The following is a 22,673-nucleotide window of genomic DNA, read 5'->3' as shown; positions in this document are numbered from 1 at the left end:
CAATTTAGTGAGATCGGTAGTATTATATGGACATGAGTCATGGTATGGCAATGAAACAATCTCCAATAGATTTAATATATTTGAGAACAAAGCCCTCAGACGGATATTAGGAGTTAAATAGCAGGACAGTATTAGAAATTAAACTCAAGAGCCATACGTGGATGAGATCATGATGAAGGATAGATGGAGGTGGTTTGGGCATGCTCTTCGCACACCCAAAGAGAGATTAGTTCACCAAACGTTCAGTTGGGCTCCACAAGGCACTAGAAGAGTTGGAAGTCATAGGGCTACATGGCTGAGGACTATGAAGCGCGACGTAGGAGATGATGAAGGGAGAAGTATTGAGTTAAAAGCTCAAGACAGAGACGACTGGTGAAATCTAACCGAGTCTCTTTGCGTCAATAGGCGAAGGGGGAGATGATGAAGGCTATGGTGGTCATGAGACAGGACGGGAAAAGGCTTTGGTCCTTTCTGCCCAAGCGTGGACACCGAGATGAGAACCTATCTTTCCTCCGAGGTGACTTCAAGGATTAGTCTACAGAAACTGACCAGTGGCATCTCCACCTTACTGAACCTTCTTGATCATGACGAAACCCTATTTTGGCATTTGGGTGGAGTTCCACTTTAAAGACACAAAGACATAACACCGTTTTGACACCATCTTAGAATATATCAGTTTTCTGAAACTTCCTCACCTTGGGCCTTATGAGAGGATGGTTATGAAACTAACCTCAACATCTATCTATAGCTTCTAAGACTCCAGTTTTTACTCTAAAGTCCTAATCAGTTTTATTACATTTTACACTGATGACCTCCATTCTCATACCACAAAAATACTACCACAAGTTCGTCCTCATCATATAAATACACACAAATGTGTATATATATATATATATATATATATATATATATATATATATATATATATGTATATACACATATATATATATATATAGATATATATATATATATGTATATACATATATATATATATATATATATATATATATATAGATATATATATATAGATATATATATATATATATATTTATATATATATAAAGAGAGAGAGAGAGAGAGAGAGAGAGAGAGAGAGAGAGAGAGAGAGAGAGAGAGAGAGATGTATATATATGTGTGTATATATATATATATATATATATATATATATATATATATATATATATATATACACATATATATATAGTGTATATATGTATATTATATTTGTGTATATATATAGATATATTTATATATATACATATACTGCATATATATATATATATATATATATATATATATATGTATATATATAAATATATATATATGTATATATATACATATACTGCGTACATATATATATATATATTATATATATATATATATATATATATATATATATATATATATATATATATATTTTATATATATATGTATATATGTATATATATATATATATATATATATATATATTTTATATATATGTGTATATATATATATATATATACAAATACTGCATATACATATACTGTATATATGTACATGTGTGTGTATATATATATATATATATATATATATATATATATATATATATATATATATATATATCCACAAAAAACCTGTTTTATAATCGCCCTTGTATATTTTAATTTTGAAAGTATTGTATATGGTACATTTCACCTGATTGAATAAACAATTGCCCCAATCAAATATCCTTCCCCTTCCTTTCGAACTGCTACAGAAAAGTGCCCCAAATCAACACTTTCGCTTCCAGAAGAACCTAGGCTAAGGAATGACATGAATTAGAGGCTGGACTTTTAATAATGAAGCCCTTATGTATAAGCTTTTTAATGTTTTTGATCTTAAGTCTAAGATTCTTAAGCAGCCAGTAACAAGGTTTCAGAGGGTTCTTCTGGCGAGTTTCTGCTTGGTGCTTTGCAGTACAGTGTTCTGGACTCTATGCAGTTTAAGCCTTTATTTAAGAGTCCTTGACGAGAGGATGGCACAGAAAAGTATGCTCAAACTTCTCTTATAGCCTCTAGGATGATTTGAAAGAATTATAAACGGGGGAGTGTTGTTTGTAGAAAACATGTGGTTCTTTTCTTGGCCAATTTTTAACTGTTACTCCCATCTAATGATTTCAATTGCATATCTAGCACTTGAATTCAAGAATTCAAAATACGTGAAGCTATATTATTACGAATAGTAAAAAAAAAAAAAAACATTAAAAATATGCAAAAATTATTAAAGATAATGGGGAAATAATTGCATCTAAAAATAAGTAAAATCAACTTGAGCAACTTGCCAGAACAATTAACGAAAAGGAGCAAGCTAATTTAAAAGCCTTTTTTCTTCCAGTGGTTCTTAAGCTAATACTAACCACATTTATTTGTACTTTAACCTCAGATATAAGTAAAGATGAATTGCAGAGACTTGTAATCGTAGTTTTAAGAGAAAATGGAATCTCATATTCTTTACATTATTCCCCCAAATTAAAACATGACTCAAGAAAAGTTTTTTTTCTGGGAAGAATCCTGAATCTTCAAATCTGAAATTTTATTCAGACACAAAGAGAAAAAATTATATGATCTGCAAATACGAACTTTTTTTTATTAATCTCCATTAAACACTAACAGTAATACCTTGAATTATTAAATCTACTGACTGAGGGATTTACTTTTATTTCAATTGATTTTCAATTATAAGTAAAAGTAATTTTATTACAGTTGCCCTTTTTCTGGGCAATGTCCGTTTTGAAGTAAAAAATAAAAAAAAATTCGTTTATATTTCTTTACTAGTTTGCAAAAAATAATTTTTCTACTCAAATTCCTGGAAACACGTTATACTGAAAACGAAGTTGTCTTCCTAATGCAACAGCTGGCAGGTCAATGAAACTGGAAAAGGGTAACAGAAAACGGGAAGCTGGAAGAGTCGTCAGTAAGTATAAAAAGGGAGTGTTGCTCAAACTTCAACATCAATTCCTCAGCATATTCATATCATCAACATGTCTGCTAAGGTGAGATAGCTCTGTATTGTGCTAATTGTTTCGACTTGGAGTCTCTCAGAATTATATTTCTTAAGCATGAGAGGTCCAAAGTTCTGATCAAATTCATAAGTTTTAAGGATAACGTTTTAAGGATAACGTTTTAAGGATAACATTTTAAATTCTGAAAGAAGTAGTTTTCTCCAATATTAATTCCATCTACATTTCTGGGAAGTAATTATCTCAAATTTTGTGTAATGTTAAATAGAATTACATAAGATAGCAACCAGTCTTTTGTAGTTTCCAGTGTAAAGAAAATGTTTTTACTTTTGAAGTGTAGCTATGGATTTGACATCCTTCATCTGATCAATCATCTCTAGCCATTGGAAGTGGAAGAGTTATGAGTAGATCGAGGTGTTTTATGAAGCATAATTTAAAGCCTTAAACACAGAGGCCACCGGGATCCACAACCATAAAAAAAAAAATGAGGAAAAGATCTGTATTCCTAAAGTGCTAAATTATATCAGCTTCGTCAATGGGAGAGATACTAAGATGCATCATTTTTGGTTCCCCAAGTTTTTTAACCGGAACTAACTTCAAGTGGGAGTCTGTTGTCTTCATCTTATGCTCAAACTTCCAGACATAGACACAGACACACACAAAATTACACACAAAACTAAAAGAAGTATAACCTAGGGACGAGGAGTTTTTGGTAAACAAAATGAGATTATGAAAACCAAAATGCCACTTTCTCTCAAAAGAAAACTATTTACTCAGATGGTCCTACCAGTATCAACTTATGCATCAGAGAATTGGAGTCTTACTAAAGTATCAGAACATAAGCTAGTTAAAACATAAAGGAACTATGAAAAGAATAACGATGACATTAATACTAAGAGGCAGAAAAAGAACAACATGGATATGAGAGCAAACTACAGTAGAGAATATTTTAACAAGAAGTAAAGAAAAAAAAAGGGACAAGAACAGGACGATGGATTAATGAGCTAAGAAAATTTGTTGTATACAATGGCATAGAAATACCAAAAAGAGACAGGAGTGGAAAGACAAGTCTTAGGCTTTTGTATGTATAATATAATATAATATAATATAATATAATATGATATAATATATATACTATATAATATAATATATAATATATATGTATAATATATATATATATATATATATATATATATATATATATATATATATATATATATACACATGAGCCCCTTTCCCTTACATTTTGATAGGTGAAGCAGGTATCTTTCTTCCAGTTTTTAACGTTTTTTTTTTTCTCAGAGATCACTAGCCATTTGCCTTTCTTTATCCTTGGTACTGCCAACCATAGTTAAATTCCTTCTGGGTATATCATTCGATGACTATGTTAACCAAATGAACTTTAAAGTAACAAAACTTCTATAAATGAAACTGATCTCCTTCCTCCTCCTTTCCAGCTCTTCGTCATTACCGCCCTCGTGGCCGTAGCTTGCTCCGCTCCAGCTCCCGACTCCCCTCCAGCATATGGGGCCCCTCCCCCATCCTACAAGGAGACAGGCATGCCCTTCGATTTCGCCTACGCCGTCAAGGACGACTCAACCGGCAACGACTTCTCTCACGACGAGAGCAGCGATGGTCAGGTCACCTCCGGGTCGTACCGCGTAGCCCTCCCCGACGGTCGCACCCAGATCGTCATCTTCACCGCCGACCACAACAACGGCTATGTCGCCGACGTGGCCTATGAAGGAGAGGCCTCCTACCCACCCGCACCAGTCTACGCCTAAGGAGTCCTAAACGACATTCTATGATGTAGATCATTTCGGATACCATAAATGATGTTCTTTCTCTTTCATATCTTTAAATATTTCTTCTTCTTAATGAGAAGATTTAATCAACTTGATGTACCATAATATTCTTGGTAAATTACATTTCTGAATAAAACAACTGAAGGTGAAATTCGTGTTTCAAACATCCTTTTATTGTTTCTTAGAATGGAAATTCAAAAACAAGTAGTGTGGAGGATTTATTTTTGTTTTATTTTTTGTTTATTTTCTTTTGCCAAATCCCCAGAGAGAGAGAGAGAGAGAGAGAGAGAGAGAGAGAGAGAGAGAGAGAGAGAGAGAGAGAGAGAGATTGTGTTAGCGAGCGAAAGTAGTTAGTGTATCGATTGTTTGTGGTGACAAAGACTGTTGGTTTAAATGAGATTGTTTGTTTATGTTTTTAGCTAGGTGACGACAGTGGTGAATGTCTTGGGTGAATGCTTATTTTGATTTGACTGCAGCTTGAGACAGTTCGTTTGTGAGTGCTGGATTACAATTTTATATAATTTCTTACCAGCGTGGAAGTGTGCATATATTTCAAAAGTAAGTACAGTTTTGTTTATATTTGCTTGTCGTGACTGTGAATGATAGGAACAGTTTATTATTTATCTTTGATTATAGTGCGATAGTTCAGTTAGTTAGGAGTGTTCATAAGTGTTTTTCTTTTTTTTATTTTGGCAGGCCGTGATTCCTCCTTTGGAGAGATTGTTTTTTGAGAGTTGATTTATTGTTGCTGACCAGGCCTGTATTACGATTTTGTTTGGACTGCTCTTTTGGACCACGATTGTTGATGACCTGGCCTGTACTTGATTGTGTTGGACTGCACTTTTGGATTGCTGAACCGATGATGACCTGGCCTTTGTATTTGGATTGTTGATGATGATGATGATGATGATGATGATAATAATGATGATGAGGATGACGACTACCAACCAATTCAGCGAGGCAGTTGAGGCAAATTGCCACACAGTTTAATCTGTTATTTAAAAAGCTGTGATTGTGGTAGTTGCCGTAAAAGACTGTCTGCTTTGTGTTGGTGTCCATAAAATATATATAAAAATACATATTTTGGTGTTGGTGTGTGGTTTAGTGTTAAGTTTTGTTAGGGTTTTATATGAATGGTGATTTGGTTATTATATATTCAGTGTTAAGTTTTGATTAGTTTAAAGTGTTCAATTTTGATTAGTTTAAAGTGTTAAGTTTTGATTAGTTTAAAGTATTTATTTTGAATGTGGATGGTTTATGATTTATTTTAAGTTTTAAGAAATATAGTTTTAAGGTTATGTTTTGTTTTTGTTGCCCTTCAGTCTAAGAGTCCAGTTTATGATAACGTAAGGGAAAAGTATGTGTTGAGGAGACCATTGTCAGTAAGTGTGATTCAAGGGTGTGGGGGTTGTCCTTGCAACATCCTGCCACATTATTTTGGCGCCCGAACAGGGACTGCCGAGGTGGGATTGGAAGCTGGACTGTTGGACAAAGGACTGAATTAGGATTAGGAATGAGATATAAGGTTGATGAAAAATGGAGGAGCAATTAAGAGTTTTGAAGGAGGAATTGCGGCTGAGTAAGGAGCGTGAGGAGAGGTTGCTAGTAGAGAATGAGAGGTTGAACTGGAAGAATGAGGCGATGCAGAAGGAGCTTAGGGAGTTGAAGGGAACTGTAGAGAAAGTGGAAGAATGTTTTGAGATGAGGATGAAAGAGAAGGAGGAACGAATGGAGAACCGATTGGAAGCTATGATGGGGCAAGTCATGGGGATGATGAAAACTTTAATGGGTGAGGGTGCAGTCGGAGGAGTGTCCTCAGCTTCGGGTAATGGGTTGATAGTGTATGAGAAGGCTAAGGTTAGTGATAATGGGAAAGGAAGTGATAGTGATAGTAATAGTAATAGTAATAGTGATAGTGAGATTGAAGATAAGGGAATTAGGCATAGTAAGGATGAACCGAAATGTGATAGGAAGAATGAAAAGAAAGGTAAAAGTGATGTAAAGAAAGAGAAGAAAAAGTGTCAGGATGAGAGCAAGGATGATCGTGAATGGGTGAAAGTGGTGAGTAAGAAAATGGCTAGGAAGAGTATAATCAAGGATAGGAGTAGGAGTGTGGAATTAGATTCTTTATACTCTAGCGAGGAAGTAGGAAACAAGAAGGAAGGTAGCAGTGATGATAGCAGTGAGAATGAACGTGATGTGTGTAAGACTGTGTTTATGAGAGAGGTACCTCGGTGTGAAAGGTTCAATGAGCATAGTAGTAGGGATGTATACGAGTTTTTCAAGGAGTATGAGAGGTATTGTCAGGATAAGTATGGTGATAGTAAAAGAGTTTGGGCTAGGGAGTTAGGAGAATATTTGACTGGGTATTTGTTGACGATGTAGGGAGTGATAATGAGTGTAGGTGACGTTGATTATGAAAGTATGAAAAAGAGAATAATTGAGCAGGTAAAACGTATGAAAGGGAGTGTTAAGTATAAGCGTAAGAATGATTTTGATGAAGCACGGATGAATGCAGGAGAAGCGATATCGATGTATGTATGTAGGTTGGAAACTTTAGCTAGGAAGAAGTATGGGGATGAAGGTATAAATGAGATTAAGGAGTTAATGAGGAAGTTTTTGGCTACTGTACCTGAGAATGTTGCTGAGTTTATTAATTTGAAACGGAAGGAGAAAATGAGGTGGACGAAAGAAAGATTGACATGGGATGATATTTTAGAGATAGTTGAGGATTACGAGTTGGATAGGTGTATGAAAGAAAGCAAATCTGTGAGTGTAAGAACTGGAATGGAGGAAAGTGTGCCAGAATTTGTTAGTTTTAGAGATGCTGTTATGAGAGGACCGATGAGGGTAGCTGATAGTGTAGTAGACAGGAGTGTTAGGGCGAGTAATGTGGAAATACCTGTAAGGACAAATGAAGGATTTAGGCAGGGTAATTGGCGCAATAGGGATAGGAGTGTGAGTGCACATCGAGGTATGTCAGATAGCCGTGTACGTGATGAAAAGTGTTATAGGTGTGGGAAAGTAGGTCATAAGAAGAATGAATGTAGATGGGCTCTAGGTGCTTGTTTTGGATGTGGTGAGGTAGGGCATAGAATTAGCGAGTGCAAGAAAGAGAAAGGGGTAAAATGTTATCGGTGTGGTATGACTGGGCACATAGCGAGTAGATGTCGTAGTAATCATATGAATGTAATTTGTGGTAATTGTGGTAAGGATGGTCATTATGCTAGAATGTGCAAGGAGCCGCGGGGTAAGTGTAGTGAATGTGGTGCAGATGGGCATGTAGCTAGAGTATGTAGGAAGAAGGGATTAAGTCAGCAAGGATGTTCGGGAAACTAGAGTGTGAGAGGGTTCAGCTGGGTGAGTCCTCGTGTGTGTGTGGAAGGAATAGGATCAATGTTTGTGAGAATGGGATGGATAATTTGTTGGAAATGAGCAAGTATGAATCTAGTATGCATGAGAAGTTAGGGCTGGAAAATAAACAATTAGTGTTAGTTGAATATAGGAAAAAGAGGCGGTTGAAAGTTTTAAGTGAGGAGAAAGTACAAGGGAAATTTATAGGTATGGGTAAGAATACGAATAAGTATGACAAGGGTATAAATGTACAAGTGTGTATGGAAGATAAATGTGAAAATACAGATGAATCATGGCTGAGTATGAATGATACCTATAGTGTGTGTGGTTTTCCATTAGATGATGTAAAAGAAAGGATGACGAATGCGAGAGTGAGAGATATGAGAATGATTAGTAGTATGAATGAATCTTTTGCTAAAGTTGAGAATGTTTTTGATGAAATGGATGAACTGTTTACAGAAATTAGTGTAATTTTAGGGCCAGATGAGAACGAGGTAGATATGATTGTACATGATATATTAGATGATAGGGATTTAGATAGGAATAGTGTTAATGTAGCGAATAATTGCGATAAGGAAGAAGTGAATGAGAGAGTATATGGGGGCCCAGTTACTCGGAGTAGAGGTCCCGTTCCCGACTGCGACTGGGTTATGTGAAAAATTATGTAAGTGGTTGTGTGAAAATGTAGTAGGATTTGGCAAAGTAAGGGGAGAGGTAAGTGGAGGATTTATTTTTGTTTTATTTTTTGTTTATTTTCTTTTGCCAAATCCACAGAGAGAGAGAGAGAGAGAGAGAGAGAGAGAGAGAGAGAGAGAGAGAGAGAGAGAGAGAGAGAGATTGTGTTAGCGAGCGAAAGTAGTTAGTGTATTGATTGTTTGTGGTGACAAAGACTGTTGGTTTAAATGAGATTGTTTGTTTATGTTTTTAGCTAGGTGACGACAGTGGTGAATGTCTTGGGTGAATGCTTATTTTGATTTGACTGCAGCTTGAGACAGTTCGTTTGTGAGTGCTGGATTACAATTTTATATAATTTCTTACCAGCGTGGAAGTGTGCATATATTTCAAAAGTAAGTACAGTTTTGTTTATATTTGCTTGTCGTGATTGTGAATGATAGGAACAGTTTATCATTTATCTTTGATTATAGTGCGATAGTTCAGTTAGTTAGGAGTGTTCATAAGTGTTTTTCTTTTTTTTATTTTGGCAGGCCGTGATTCCTCCTTTGGAGAGATTGTTTTTTGAGAGTTGATTTATTGTTGCTGACCAGGCCTGTATTACGATTTTGTTTGGACTGCTCTTTTGGACCACGATTGTTGATGACCTGGCCTGTACTTGATTGTGTTGGACTGCACTTTTGGATTGCTGAACCGATGATGACCTGGCCTTTGTATTTGGATTGTTGATGATGATGATGATGATGATGATAATAATGATGATGAGGATGACGACTACCAACCAATTCAGCGAGGCAGTTGTGGCAAATTGTCACACAGTTTAATCTGTTATTTAAAAAGCTGTGATTGTGGTAGTTGCCGTAAAAGACTGTCGGCTTTGTGTTGGTGTCCATAAAATATATATAAAAATACATATTTTGGTGTTGGTGTGTGGTTTAGTGTTAAGTTTTGTTAGAGTTTTATATGAATGGTGATTTGGTTATTATATATTTAGTGTTAAGTTTTCATTAGTTTAAAATGTTCAATTTTGATTAGTTTAAAGTGTTAAGTTTTGATTAGTTTAAAGTATTTATTTTGAATGTGGATGGTTTATGATTTATTTTAAGTTTTAAGAAATATAGTTTTATGGTTATGTTTTGTTTTTGATGCCCTTCAGTCTAAGAGTCCAGTTTATGATAACGTAATGGAAAAGTATGTGTTGAGGAGACCATTGTCAGTAAGTGTGATTCAAGGGTGTGGGGGTTGTCCTTGCAACATCCCGCCACAGTAGGAACGATACTATCATAATCAGGAAAATAAGGATTCTCAGCTTATCATACATAAATCTAGTTAGACTAACCTTAGATTTACTGATAATTTCCAAATGGAAAACTAATCACACATACTTAAGTGCAGACCAAATCAGTAGAACATTCCTGATTCAACCCAAATAAAATTTTGCAAGATGCAAATTATCTTCTATGTATTGGCTTGTAGTTTTCCTAAAGATGATGATCTTCACTTAAAAAATTTGTTCGAGCGACACGACGTGAAATCCTCTCCAAATAACTATTCCTGTTTGTGTTCGAAGCATTCCAAGAAGGATGATTTTGAATAATAGCTCTCCAAGGTTTGATTTTGCACGTCGGAATTATATCGAGTATATTTGAATCTTTTCCTGATCATCTCAATATAAAAGATACGCCTAAAAGAAAACCATCTACAGAGTGCCGAATAGGGGATCATTCGTCTTCCCCTGCCTATGCCAGTGAAAATTTAATCAACCGAGGCAATGCTTTTAAAGCAAAAACTCAGTGATGGATTAACTCAGATATGCTCAATGAAATAAATAGATAAAACTAATGCAGCAATCAAAACACCATCTTGTCAAAAAAAAAAAAAAAAAAATTGAATAATTTTTTCTTGAGATTACATCACCAAACATTTAACTGGGCTCCACAAGGCACTAAAAGATGTTGAAGACCCAGGCCAGTAGAAGATTTGGAATATCCAGGCCTTCATGATTGAGGACCATGAAGCGTGGAGTCGGAGATGGTGATCGATTGATCAATTGATTTGAAGTTCTCTGGCATTCTGTCATCGAAGGTCATTGACGCCGATTTCGTATATTATAAATAAAGATTAAAAGAATATCAAATTAAAGCCAGAAAAGCAAATATGTTATGGAAGTTAAATAGCATTATGAAGACCTGCTTCTGATAGAAATTAAAAAATGCTACTAGCATTGGAAGGCAAATCATGTCCAAGGATCTTGGGAAGGATGAACCTGCCATCTTCACCCCGAGCCTCATACAGATATACATTTCTTTCTGTGCTATATGTGGGGCATTCAGTCAACAATGCCTCACTGTCAAAGGTATTAAACAGTCGTCGCAATATGGTTCGTGTTGGCCAGTCTCCCATTTTCGGGGCATCCAATTATACCTCTAAGGGGATATAGAAATCGCAATTTTTCTCATCTTATTTTCGGTTAAACTATCCCAATGCTGTTGCCAATTGTTATAAATAAAATTCTTAACTGCTGGTAAAAAAAAAAAAAAAAAAAAAAAAACATTACAAAGAATGGGATACCTTCTTGGTAGTAACTCAGCTGTAGCACTCTTTGCCAGTGAATGTGACTCTTCATTCCCAGACACACCTACGTGTGCCTGAACCCAGCAAAATCGAACTGTTATGCCTTTTAGGACAATAACTAAAAGCCACTCTAAAATCTTTAAAACTAAAGGGTCACTAGAATTAAAACCTTCTAAAGCTTGAAGGACACTTCTTGAATCATTGTAAGTGGTAAAATTACCCTCCTCTTTTAACGCTATTTTCTCAATAACGGTTAGTATGCCATATAATTCAGCATTAGATATGGAAGATATTGGAGGAAGTGCACCTCTACAGCTAAAAGAACTACTATATACTCCAAATCACACGCCAGCATCAAATTTGGAGCTATCGGTATATATAAAAGTTGATACCCTATGTTCTTCAACATGTTACATAAAAAGAGACCTAGCTTCTAATTCAGTCCTGGTTTTTAATACCAATAAAATATTTACAATAAGAAATCCCTGGTAATTTCCACGGAGGGGTTGATGATATCCTAAATAGAAGCATCTTTCTTCTAATTATATCAAGACTACTTAACAATTGTTTCACCCGAGAGCCATAAGGTTGAGGAGATTTTGGGTGCAACTTAAAGTATGTTGAGTGCCTTACTAGTTTTGCAGTCTGAAAAGCTAAAGAATTAGGGAGTCCTTGCAACCTAAACCAATACCGAATAATAGAAGACATTCGGTAATGGTCTAAAGGTAACACCCAGCATCAACAAGGAGACTTGGGATAGATGAGGTTCTAAACGCTCCTGTCGACAATCTAATACCAGCATGAAGTATTGAATCTAATATCTTTAATGGGCTTGGGGTGGCTGAGGAGTATATTTCACACCAATAACTAATTTTTTTCTGGAGAGATTCTGCTTGGTGTTCTGCAGTACAGGGTTCTGAACCCTATGCAATTTAAGTCCTTGACGATAGGACGGCACAGAAAAATATGCTGAAACTTCTTTTATAGCCTCTACGATGATTTGAAAGTAATTAATAAACAGGGGAGTGTCTTTTGTAGCAAGCCATTGGAAGTGGAAGCATTATGAGCAGATCAAGATGTTTTATGAAGTATAATTCAAAGCCCTGAACACAAAGACCACCAGGATCCACAACCTGACACCACTAACAAAAAAAAAAAAGAAAAAAAAGAAAAAAAAAGAAAAAAGAGAGAGATATCTGTATTCCCAAAGTGCTAAATTATATCAGCTTCGTCAATGGAACAGATACTAAGATACATCATTTTTGGTTCCCCAAGGTTTTTAACAGAAGCTAACTTCAAGTAGGAGTCTGCTGTCTTCGTCTTATACTCAAACTTCCAGACATAGACACAGACACACATAAAATTACACACAAATATAAAAGAAGGATAACCGAGGGACGAGGAGTTTTGGGTAAACAAAATGATATTATTGAAAACCAAAATGCCACTTTCTCTCAAAAGGAAACTATTTAATCAGATGGTCCTACCAGTATCAACTTATGCATCAGAAACTTGGAGTCTTACTAAAGTATCAGAATAAAAGCTAGTTAAAACACAAATCAACTATGGAAAGAATTATGATGACAGTAATACTAAGAGACAGAAAAATAACAAGAATATGAGAGCAAACTACAGTAGAGAATATTTTAGCAAGAAGTAAAAAAAAAAAAAAAAAAAAAAAAAATGGACAGAAGCAGGACAAATGAGAATGACAGATAATAAATGGATAAAAAAATTAACAAAATGGGTCCCTAGAGATTGCAACCGACGCAGAAGGAACAGAAGGCGATGGGTTAATGAGCTAAGAAAATTTGTGTGTATAGAATGGCATAGAAATACCAAAAACTGACAGGAGAGGAAGGACAAGTCTCAGACCTTTGTATATATAATATAATATATAATATAATACACACACACACACACACACACACACACACATATATATATATATATATATATATATATATATACACACACACATGAGCCCCTTTCCCTTACGTTTTGATAGGTGAAGGAGGTATCTTCCTTCCAGTTTTTAACTTTTTTTTTTTTTTTTTTTTCAGAGAGATCACTAGCCATTCGCCTATCTTTATTCTTGGTACTACCAACCACATTTAATTTCCCTCTGGGCACATCATTCGATGCCTATGTTAACAGAGATCAAATGAACTTTATAGTAACAAAACTTCAATAAATGAAACTGATCTCCTTTTCTCATTTACAGCTCTTCGTCATTGCCGCCCTTGTGGCCGTAGCTTGCTCCGCTCCAGCTCCCGACTCCCCTCCAGCGTATGGGGCCCCTCCCCCATCCTACAAGGAGCCAGGCATGCCCTTCGATTTCGCCTACGCCGTCAAGGACGACTACACCGGCAACGACTTCGCTCACGACGAGATCAGCAACGGTCAGGTCACCTCTGGGTCGTACCGCGTAGCCCTCCCCGACGGTCGCACCCAGATCGTCACCTTCACCGCCGACCACGACAACGGCTACGTCGCCGACGTGGCCTACGAAGGAGAGGCCTCCTACCCACCCCCTGCCAAGCCCTCATATGGTCCACCCCCACCAGTCTAAGCCTAAGGAGTTCTAAACGATATTCTATGATGTAGATTATTTCGGATACCATAAATGCTCTTTCTCTTTCATCTTCTCAATGAAAAGATTTAATCAACTTGATATACCGTATTATATTTGTTAATAAAACGACTGAATGTGAAAATCGTGTTTCAAACATCCTCTTATTGTTTCTTAAAATGGAAATTCAAAAACATGTAGGAACGATACTATTATAATCAGGAAAAAAAGGATTCTCAGCTTATCATACATAAATTTAGTAAGACTAGCCATATATTTCCTGATAATTTTCAAATGGAAAACTAATCAAGCATTTTTAAGTGTAGACCAAATCAGTGGAACATTCACGATTCTACCTAAAAAAATCAATACTAAATGCAGCCTGTTTATATGACTTACAAATCACGGGTCCTTATATTGGGGAGATTTTCATGAGTTGGAGATGCCCCATTCCCGGATTAAGGAAGATACGTGCAGGGTAAAAAACTTACTCATCTTATTCACTGTTGTGTGACCTACCCAATCACGGTGGCCTATGAGGTTTAAAATACAAGATCAGGCACAATTGTTCAAGTTAAAGATCATATTTTATGTATTGGCTTGCAGTTTTCCAAAAGATGGGTTCGAGCGATATGACGTGAAACCTTCTTCAAATGAGCATTCCCGTTTTGTTAGAAGCATTTCAACTAGGAAGATTTTAAATAATCGCTCTCAAAGGTTCAACTGCACATCGGAGCTATATCCACCATATTGGAATCTTTTCCTGATCATCTCAAGATAAAGGAACGCCTAGAAGAAAACCTCCAACAGAGTGCCTGGTAGGGGATCATGTTTCTTGCAGTAAAAATTTAATGACTGTAACTGAGGCTAAGTATTTAAAGTGAAAACTCAGTGATGCTCAAGCTCAGATATACTCATTATGATAAAAAGACAAAACTATTCCAGCAATCAAAATGCCATCTTGTCAAAAAGAATCATGATTTGAATAACGTTTTATGTGAATTAGTTCACCAAACATTTAACTGGGCTCCACAAGGTACTAGAAGTGTTGGAAGACTCTGGCCTAAATGGACGAGGACTATGAAGCGTGAATTGTGAGATGATGGATGGAGAATTATTGAATTAAAAGCTCAAGATAGAGAAAACTGGCAAAGTGTAATCGAGGGCCTTAGCATCAATAGGTGCAGGAGGAGATGACGATGATGATGATGAATTATGAAGTAAATTTTTCTTTTAAACCTTTCTTCTTGGGGTAACAATTCCCCAGAATTGAGAAGTTTTACTCTCATCCCTCAATTTTATTCCCCGCATGCATACTGCTATGATCTGAAAATTTTTGATACGCGTTCACCGAATCCTAGAACAATTTTGAAGTAGTGCCAAGTGGATGGGCAACTTGGGTTCACCAATTTCCCTTTTTTCAGCATTAAATATGAAAGCTGACGCAACATTGACAACGGGAAAACACTAAATTTGATTTTTAATCATAGATGAAATGACAATCAAACAGCAGGTAGAATGGGATGGTAAAAATTATCATATGCATATAATAGATAATAAGATTCCCTTAGCTAGAAAGACTCATGTATTAAAGGTAACTTCAATATATGGTTGCTGGAAATTGCTTGTTGCATATTTCCTCATTGAAGGTTTTGGCTCTCACGCACGAGTAAATTTGTTTCAGCAATGTTTAAGTCGGTTTCATTCAACTGGGATTACTATTAATCATTGACATTTGATGGTCTGTCAAGTAATGATGTAATGATAAAACAAATAGGATGTTTTTTAGACCATACTGATTTCAAAACTTCATTCCCACATTCCATAACTCAGCAAGCAGTCTGCATCTTCTTTAATCCCAGCCACATGTTGAAGTTGGTAAAGAACTCGTTTGGCGATAAACATTTGATTGATGGAGAAAATAGAATATAGAAAGATTGCACAATATGCAACCTAATGAAGGTTTGTAATTTAGGAATAAACTTACATTTGCTCATATAGAGTGATCGAAGGAAAAATGAACGTTAAACTAGCAGCCCAAGTACTCGCTGATTCAGTTGCAGAATCCCTGCAATTTTGTCTTCATAATGACCTCAGAATTTCAAAGATGCGAGGCAACAATTAAGGTCATCACAAATTTTGATAATATATTTGACATTATGAATGAGAAATTTATTCTTTTTTCTGTAAGCTGTGTTGATAAAAATCTTTTGACGAAAATATGATAAAGTGAGAATTTATAAACGTAAGATAAATCGAAGAAAGACAGAGATGATGAGAACGGAATATGCAATAGAAGAGGAAATATCATTGGAAGGAGAAAGGAATAATGAGGTAGAATCATTTAAGTATTTAGGAACTATGATCTCTAATACAGGCTATTTAGAACTAGAGTTTAGTGAGAGATTTAAAAAAGCAAATCAGACAATGGCTAATTAAGTAAAATTTGGAAATCAAATCGTCTGAAATTACATATAACAATCAGGCTTAATATCAGTTTAGTGAGATCGGTATTATTATATGGACATGAGTCATGGTATGACAATGAAACAATCTCCAATAGATTCAATATATTTGAGAACAAAGCCCTCAGACGGATATTAGGAGTTAAATAGCAGGACAGTATAATAAATTAAACTCAAGTGCCATACGTGGATGAGATCATGATGAAGGGTAGATGGAGGTGGTTTGGGCATGCTCTTCGCACACCCCAAGAGAGATTAGTTCACCAAACGTTCAGTTGGGCTCCACAAGGCACTAGAAGAGTTGGAAGTCATAGGGCTACATGGCTGAGGACTATGAAGCGCGACGTAGGAGATGATGATTGGAGAAGTATTGAGTTAAAAGCTCAAGACAGAGACGACTGGCGAAATCTAACCGAGTCCCTTTGCGTCAATAGGCGAAGGAGGAGATGATGAAGGCTATGGTGGTCATGAGACGGGACGGGAAAAGGCTTTGGTCCTTTCTGCCCAAGCGTGGCCACCGAGATGAGAACCTATCTTTCCTCCGAGGTGACTTCAAGGATTAGTATACGGAAACTGACCAGTGGCATCTCCACCTTACTAAACCTTCTTGATCTTGACGAAACCCTATTTTGGCATTTGGGTGGAGTTCCACTTTAGAGACACAAAGACATAACACCTTTTTGGCACCATCTTAGAATATATCAGTTTTCTGAAGCTTCCGCACCTTGGGCCTTATGAGAGGATGGTTATGAAACTAACCTCAACATCTATCTATAGTTTGTAAGACTCCAGTTTTTACTCTAAAGTCCTAATCAGTTTTATTAAGTTTTACACTAATGACTTCCATGCTCATACCACAAAAATACTACCACAAGTTCGTCCTCATCATATAAATACACACAAATGTATATATATATATATATATATATATATATATATATATATATATATATATATATATATATATATATAGAGAGTGAGAGAGAGAGAGAGAGAGAGAGAGAGAGAGAGAGAGAGAGAGAGAGATGTATATATATATATATATATATAGTGTATATATGTATATATATAGATATATATATGTATACATATACTGCGTATATATATATATATATATATATATATATATATATATATATATATATATATATATATATATATATATATATACACGTATACTGTATATATATATATATATATATATATATATATATATATATATATATATATATATATATATATATATATATATATATATATATATCTATATATACACGTGTATGTACTATATATATATATATATATATATATATATATATATATATATATATATATATATTCAACAAAAAACCTGTTTTATAATCGCCCTTGTATATTTTAATTTTGAAAGTATTGTATATGGTACATTTCACCTGATTGAATAAACAATTGCCCCAATCAAATATCCTTCCCCTTCCTTTCGAACTGCTACAGAAAAGTGCCCCAAATCAACACTTTCGCTTCCAGAAGAACCTAGGCTAAGGAATGACATGAATTAGAGGCTGGACTTTTAATAATGAAGCCCTTATGTATAAGCTTTTTAATGTTTTTGATCTTAAGTCTAAGATTCTTAAGCAGCCAGTAACAAGGTTTCAGAGGGTTCTTCTGGCGAGTTTCTGCTTGGTGTTCTGAAGCACAGTGTTCTGGACTCTATGCAGTTTAAGTCTTTATTTGAGATAGTCCTTGACGAGAGGATGGCACAGAAAAGTATGCTCAAACTTCTCTTATAGCCTCTAGGATGATTTGAAAGAATTATAAACGGGGGAGTGTTGTTTGTAGGAAACATGTGGTTCTTTTCTTGGCCAATTTTTAACTGTTACTCCCATCTAATGATTTCAATTGCATATCTAGCACTTGATTTCAAGGATTCAAAATACGTGAAGCTATAGTATTACGAATAGTAAAAAAAAAAAAAAAAAAAACATTAAAAATATGCAAAAATTAATAAAGATATTGGGGAAATAATTGCATCTAAAAATAAGTAAAATCAACTCGAGCAACTTGCCAGAACAATTAGCGAAAAGGAGCAAGCTAATTTAAAAGCCTTTTTTCTTGCAGTGGTTCTTAAGCTAATACTAACCACATTTATTTGTACTTTAACCTCAGATATAAGTAAAGATGAATTGCAGAGACTTGTAATCGTAGTTTTAAGAGAAAATGGAATCTCATATTCTTTACATTATTCCCCCAAATTAAAACATGACTCAAGAAAAGTTTTTTTTTTTCTGGGAAGAATCATGAATCTTTAAATCTGAAATTTTATTCAGACACAAAGAGAAAAAATTATATGATCTGCAAATACGAATTTTTTTTTATTAATCTCCATTAAACTCTAACAGTAATACCTTGAATTATAAAATCTACTAACTGAGGGATTTACTTTTATTTCAATTGATTTTCAATTATAAGTAAAATTAATTTTATTACAGTTGCCCTTTTTCTGGGAAATATCCGTTTTGAAGTAAAAAAAAATTCGTTTATATTTCTTTTCTAGATTTCAAAAATTAATTTCTTTACTCAAATTCCTGGAAAGAGGTTATACTGAAAACGAAGTTGTCTTCCTAATGCAACAGCTGGCAGGTCAATGAAACTGGAAAAGGGTAACAGAAAACGGGAAGCTGGAAGAGTCGTCAGTAAGTATAAAAAGGGAGTGTTGCTCAAACTTCAACATCATTTCCTCAGCATATTCATATCATCGACATGTCTGCTGATGTGAGATAGCTCTGCATTGTGCTAATTGTTTCGACTTGGAGTCGATCAGAATTATATTTCTTAAGCATGAGAGGTCCAAAGTTATGATCAAATTCATAAGTTTTAAGGATAACGTTTTAAATTCTGAAAGGAGTAGTTTTCTCCAATATTAATTCCATCTACATTTCTGGGAAGTAATTATCTCAAATTTTGTGTAATGTTAAATAGAATTACATAAGATAGCAACCAGTCTTTTGTAGTTTCCAGTGTAAAGAAAATGTTTTTACATTTGAAGTGTAGCTATGGATTTGACATCCTTCATCTGATCAATCATCTCTAGCCATAGGAAGTGGAAGAGTTATGAGTAGATCTAGGTGTTTTATGAAGGATAATTTAAAGCCTTAAACACAAAGGCCACCGGGATCCACAACCTAACACCATAAAAAAAAAAAAAAAAAAAAAGTGAGAAAAAGATCTGTATTCCTAAAGTGCTAAATTATATCAGCTTCGTCAATGGGAGAGATACTAAGATGCATCATTTTTGGTTCCCCAAGTTTTTTAACCGGAACTAACTTCAAGTAGGAGTCTGTTGTCTTCATCTTATACTCAAACTTCCAGACATAGACACAGACACACAAAATTACACACAAAACTAAAAGAAGTATAACCGAGGGAAGAGGAGTTTTTGGTAAACAAAATGAGATTATGAAAACCAAAATGCCACTTTCTCTCAAAAGAAAACTATTTACTCAGATGGTCCTACCAGTATCAACTTATGCATCAGAAAATTGGAGTCTTACTAAAGTATCAGAACATAAGCTAGTTAAAACACAAACGAGCTATGGAAAGAATAATGATGACATTAATACTAAGAGACAGAAAAAGAACAACATGGATATGAGAGCAAACAACAGTAGAGAATATTTTAACAAGAAGTAAAAAAAAATTAAGGGACAAGAGCAGGACAAATGAGAATGACAGATAATAAATGGACCAAAAGAATATCAGAATGGGTCCTTAGAGATTGCAACCGACGCAAAAGGAAGAGAAGACGATGGATTAATGAGCTAAGCAAATTTGTGGGTATAGAAAGGCATAAAAATACCAAAAACAGACAGGAATGGAAGGAAAAGACTTAAGCCTTTGTATATATAATATGATATAATATAATATAATATAATATAATATAATATAATATAATATATATGTGAAATATATATATATATATACATATATATATATATATATATATATATATATATATATGAGAATGAGAGATATTAAGTGGACCAAAAGAATAACAGAATGGGTCCCTAGAGATTGCAAAAGATGTAGAAGGAAGAGAAGACGATGGATTAATGAGCTAAGAAAATTTGTTGTATAGAATGGCATAGAAATACCAAAAACAGACAGGAGTGGAAGGACAAGTCTTATGCCTTTGTATATATATTATAATATATATATATATATATATATATATATATATATATATATATATATATATATATATATATATACATGAGCCCCTTTCCCTTACGTTTTGATAGGTGAAAGAGGTATCTTCCTTCCAGTTTTTAACGTTTTTTTATTTTTTTTTTAAAGAGATCACTAGCCATTTGCCTTTCTTTATCCTTGGTACTACCAACCATATTTAAATTCCTTCTGGGTATATCATTCGATGACTATGTTAACCAAATGAACTTTAAAGTAACAAAACTTCCATAAATGAAACTGATCTCCTTTTCTCATTTACAGATCTTCGCCATTGCCGCCCTTGTGGCCGTAGCTTGCTCCGCTCCAGCTCCCGACTCCCCTCCTGCGTATGGGGCCCCTCCCCCGTCCTACAAGGAGCCAGGCATGCCCTTCGATTTCGCCTACGCCGTCAAGGACGACTCAACCGGCAACGATTTCGCTCACGACGAGAGCAGCGACGGTCAGGTCACCTCCGGGTCGTACCGCGTAGCCCTCCCCGACGGTCGCACCCAGATCGTCACCTTCACCGCCGACCACGACAACGGCTACGTCGCCGAAGTGGCCTATGAAGGAGAGGCCTCCTACCCACCCGCACCAGTCTACGCCTAAGGAGTTCTAAACGACATTCTATGATGTACATTATTTCGGATACCATAAATGATGTTATTTCTCTTTCATATCTTTAAATATTTCTTCTTCTTAATGAGAAGATTTAATCAACTTGATGTACCATAATATTCTTGGTAAATTACATTTCTTAATAAAAACAACTGAAGGTGAAAATCGTGTTTCAAACATCCTTTTATTGTTTCTTAGAATGGAAATTAAAAATCATATAGAAACGATACTATCATAATCAGGAAAATAAGGATTCTCAGCTTATCATATATAAATTTAGTTAGACTAGCCATAGATTTCCTGATAATTCCCATATGGAAAACTAAACACACACATTTAAGTGCAGACCAAATCAGTAGAACATTCATGATTCAACCCAAATAAAATTTTGCAAGTTGCAAATTACCTTCTATATATTGGCTTGCAGTTTTCCTAAAGATGAGGATCTTCACTTCAAAAATTTGTTCGAGCGCCACGACGTGAAATCCTTTCTCCAAATAACTATTCCTGTTTGTGTTCGAAGCATTCCAAGAAGGATGATTTTGAATAATAGCTCTCCAAGGTTTGATTTTGCACGTCGGAATTATATCGAGTATATTTGAATCTTTTCCTGATCATCTCAATATAAAAGATACGCCTATAAGAAAACCATCTAGAGTGCCTAATAGGGGATCATTTGTCTTCCCCTGCCTGTGCCAGTGAAAATTTAATCAACCGAGGCAATTCTTTTAAAGCAAAAACTCAGTGATGGATTACCTAAGATATGCTCATTAAAATAAATAGATAAAACTACTGCAGCAGTCAAAACACCATCTTGTCAAAAAAAAAAAAAAATAATTGAATAATTTTTTCTTGAGATTACATCACCAAACATTTAACTGGGCACCACAAGGCACTAAAAGATGTTGAAGACCCAGGCCAGTAGAAGATTTGGAAGATCCAGGCATTCATGATTGAGGACCATGAAGCGTGGAGTCGGAGATGGTGATCGATTGATCAATTGATTTGAAGTTCTCTGGCATTCTGTCATCGAAGGTCATTGACGCTGATATCGTTTATTATAAATAAAGATTAAAAGAATATCAAATTAAAGCCAGAAAAGCAAATATGCTTTGGAAGTTAAATAGCATTATGAAGACCTGCTTCTGATATAAATTAAAATATGCTATTAGCATTGTATGGCAAATCATGTCCAAGGATCTTGGGAAGGATGAACCTGCCATCTTCACCCCGAGCCTCAAACATATATACATTTCTTTCTGTGCTATATGTGGGGCATTCAGTCAACAATGCCTCACTATCAAAGGTATTAAACAGACGTCGCAATATGGTTCGTGTTGGCCAGTCTCCCATTTTCGGGGCATCCAATTATACCTCTAAGGGGATATAACAATCGCAATTTCTCTCATCTTATTTTCGGTTAAACTATC

General features: G+C 35.0%; 3 protein-coding genes across 3 annotated transcripts; all 3 read left to right on the top strand.

Moving 5' to 3' along the window:
* Positions 1–3,001: 3,001 nt before the first annotated feature.
* Positions 3,002–4,764, top strand: LOC137630014 (cuticle protein 18.6-like). The gene is made up of 2 exons (XM_068361514.1): positions 3,002–3,013; positions 4,438–4,764. Exons 1-2 carry the CDS (start codon positions 3,002–3,004, stop codon positions 4,762–4,764), a joined length of 339 nt encoding a protein of 112 aa, XP_068217615.1.
* Positions 4,765–8,736: 3,972 nt separating this feature from the next.
* LOC137630013 (cuticle protein 7-like) lies at positions 8,737–13,957 on the top strand. Its single transcript, XM_068361513.1, has 2 exons — positions 8,737–8,853; positions 13,610–13,957. The coding sequence occupies exons 1-2, from the start codon at positions 8,737–8,739 to the stop codon at positions 13,955–13,957; spliced, it is 465 nt and encodes a 154-aa protein (XP_068217614.1).
* Positions 13,958–20,877: 6,920 nt separating this feature from the next.
* On the top strand, positions 20,878–21,234 carry LOC137630011 (cuticle protein 7-like). The gene has a single exon (XM_068361512.1). It carries the CDS (start codon positions 20,878–20,880, stop codon positions 21,232–21,234), a length of 357 nt encoding a protein of 118 aa, XP_068217613.1.
* Positions 21,235–22,673: the final 1,439 nt, after the last annotated feature.

This window comes from Palaemon carinicauda, chromosome 38 (assembly GCF_036898095.1).
Source record: "Palaemon carinicauda isolate YSFRI2023 chromosome 38, ASM3689809v2, whole genome shotgun sequence".
Taxonomy (NCBI): Eukaryota; Metazoa; Arthropoda; class Malacostraca; order Decapoda; family Palaemonidae; genus Palaemon; species Palaemon carinicauda.
Note: the sequence above shows the minus strand (reverse complement) of the source record. Positions and strands in the feature narration are given on the sequence as shown.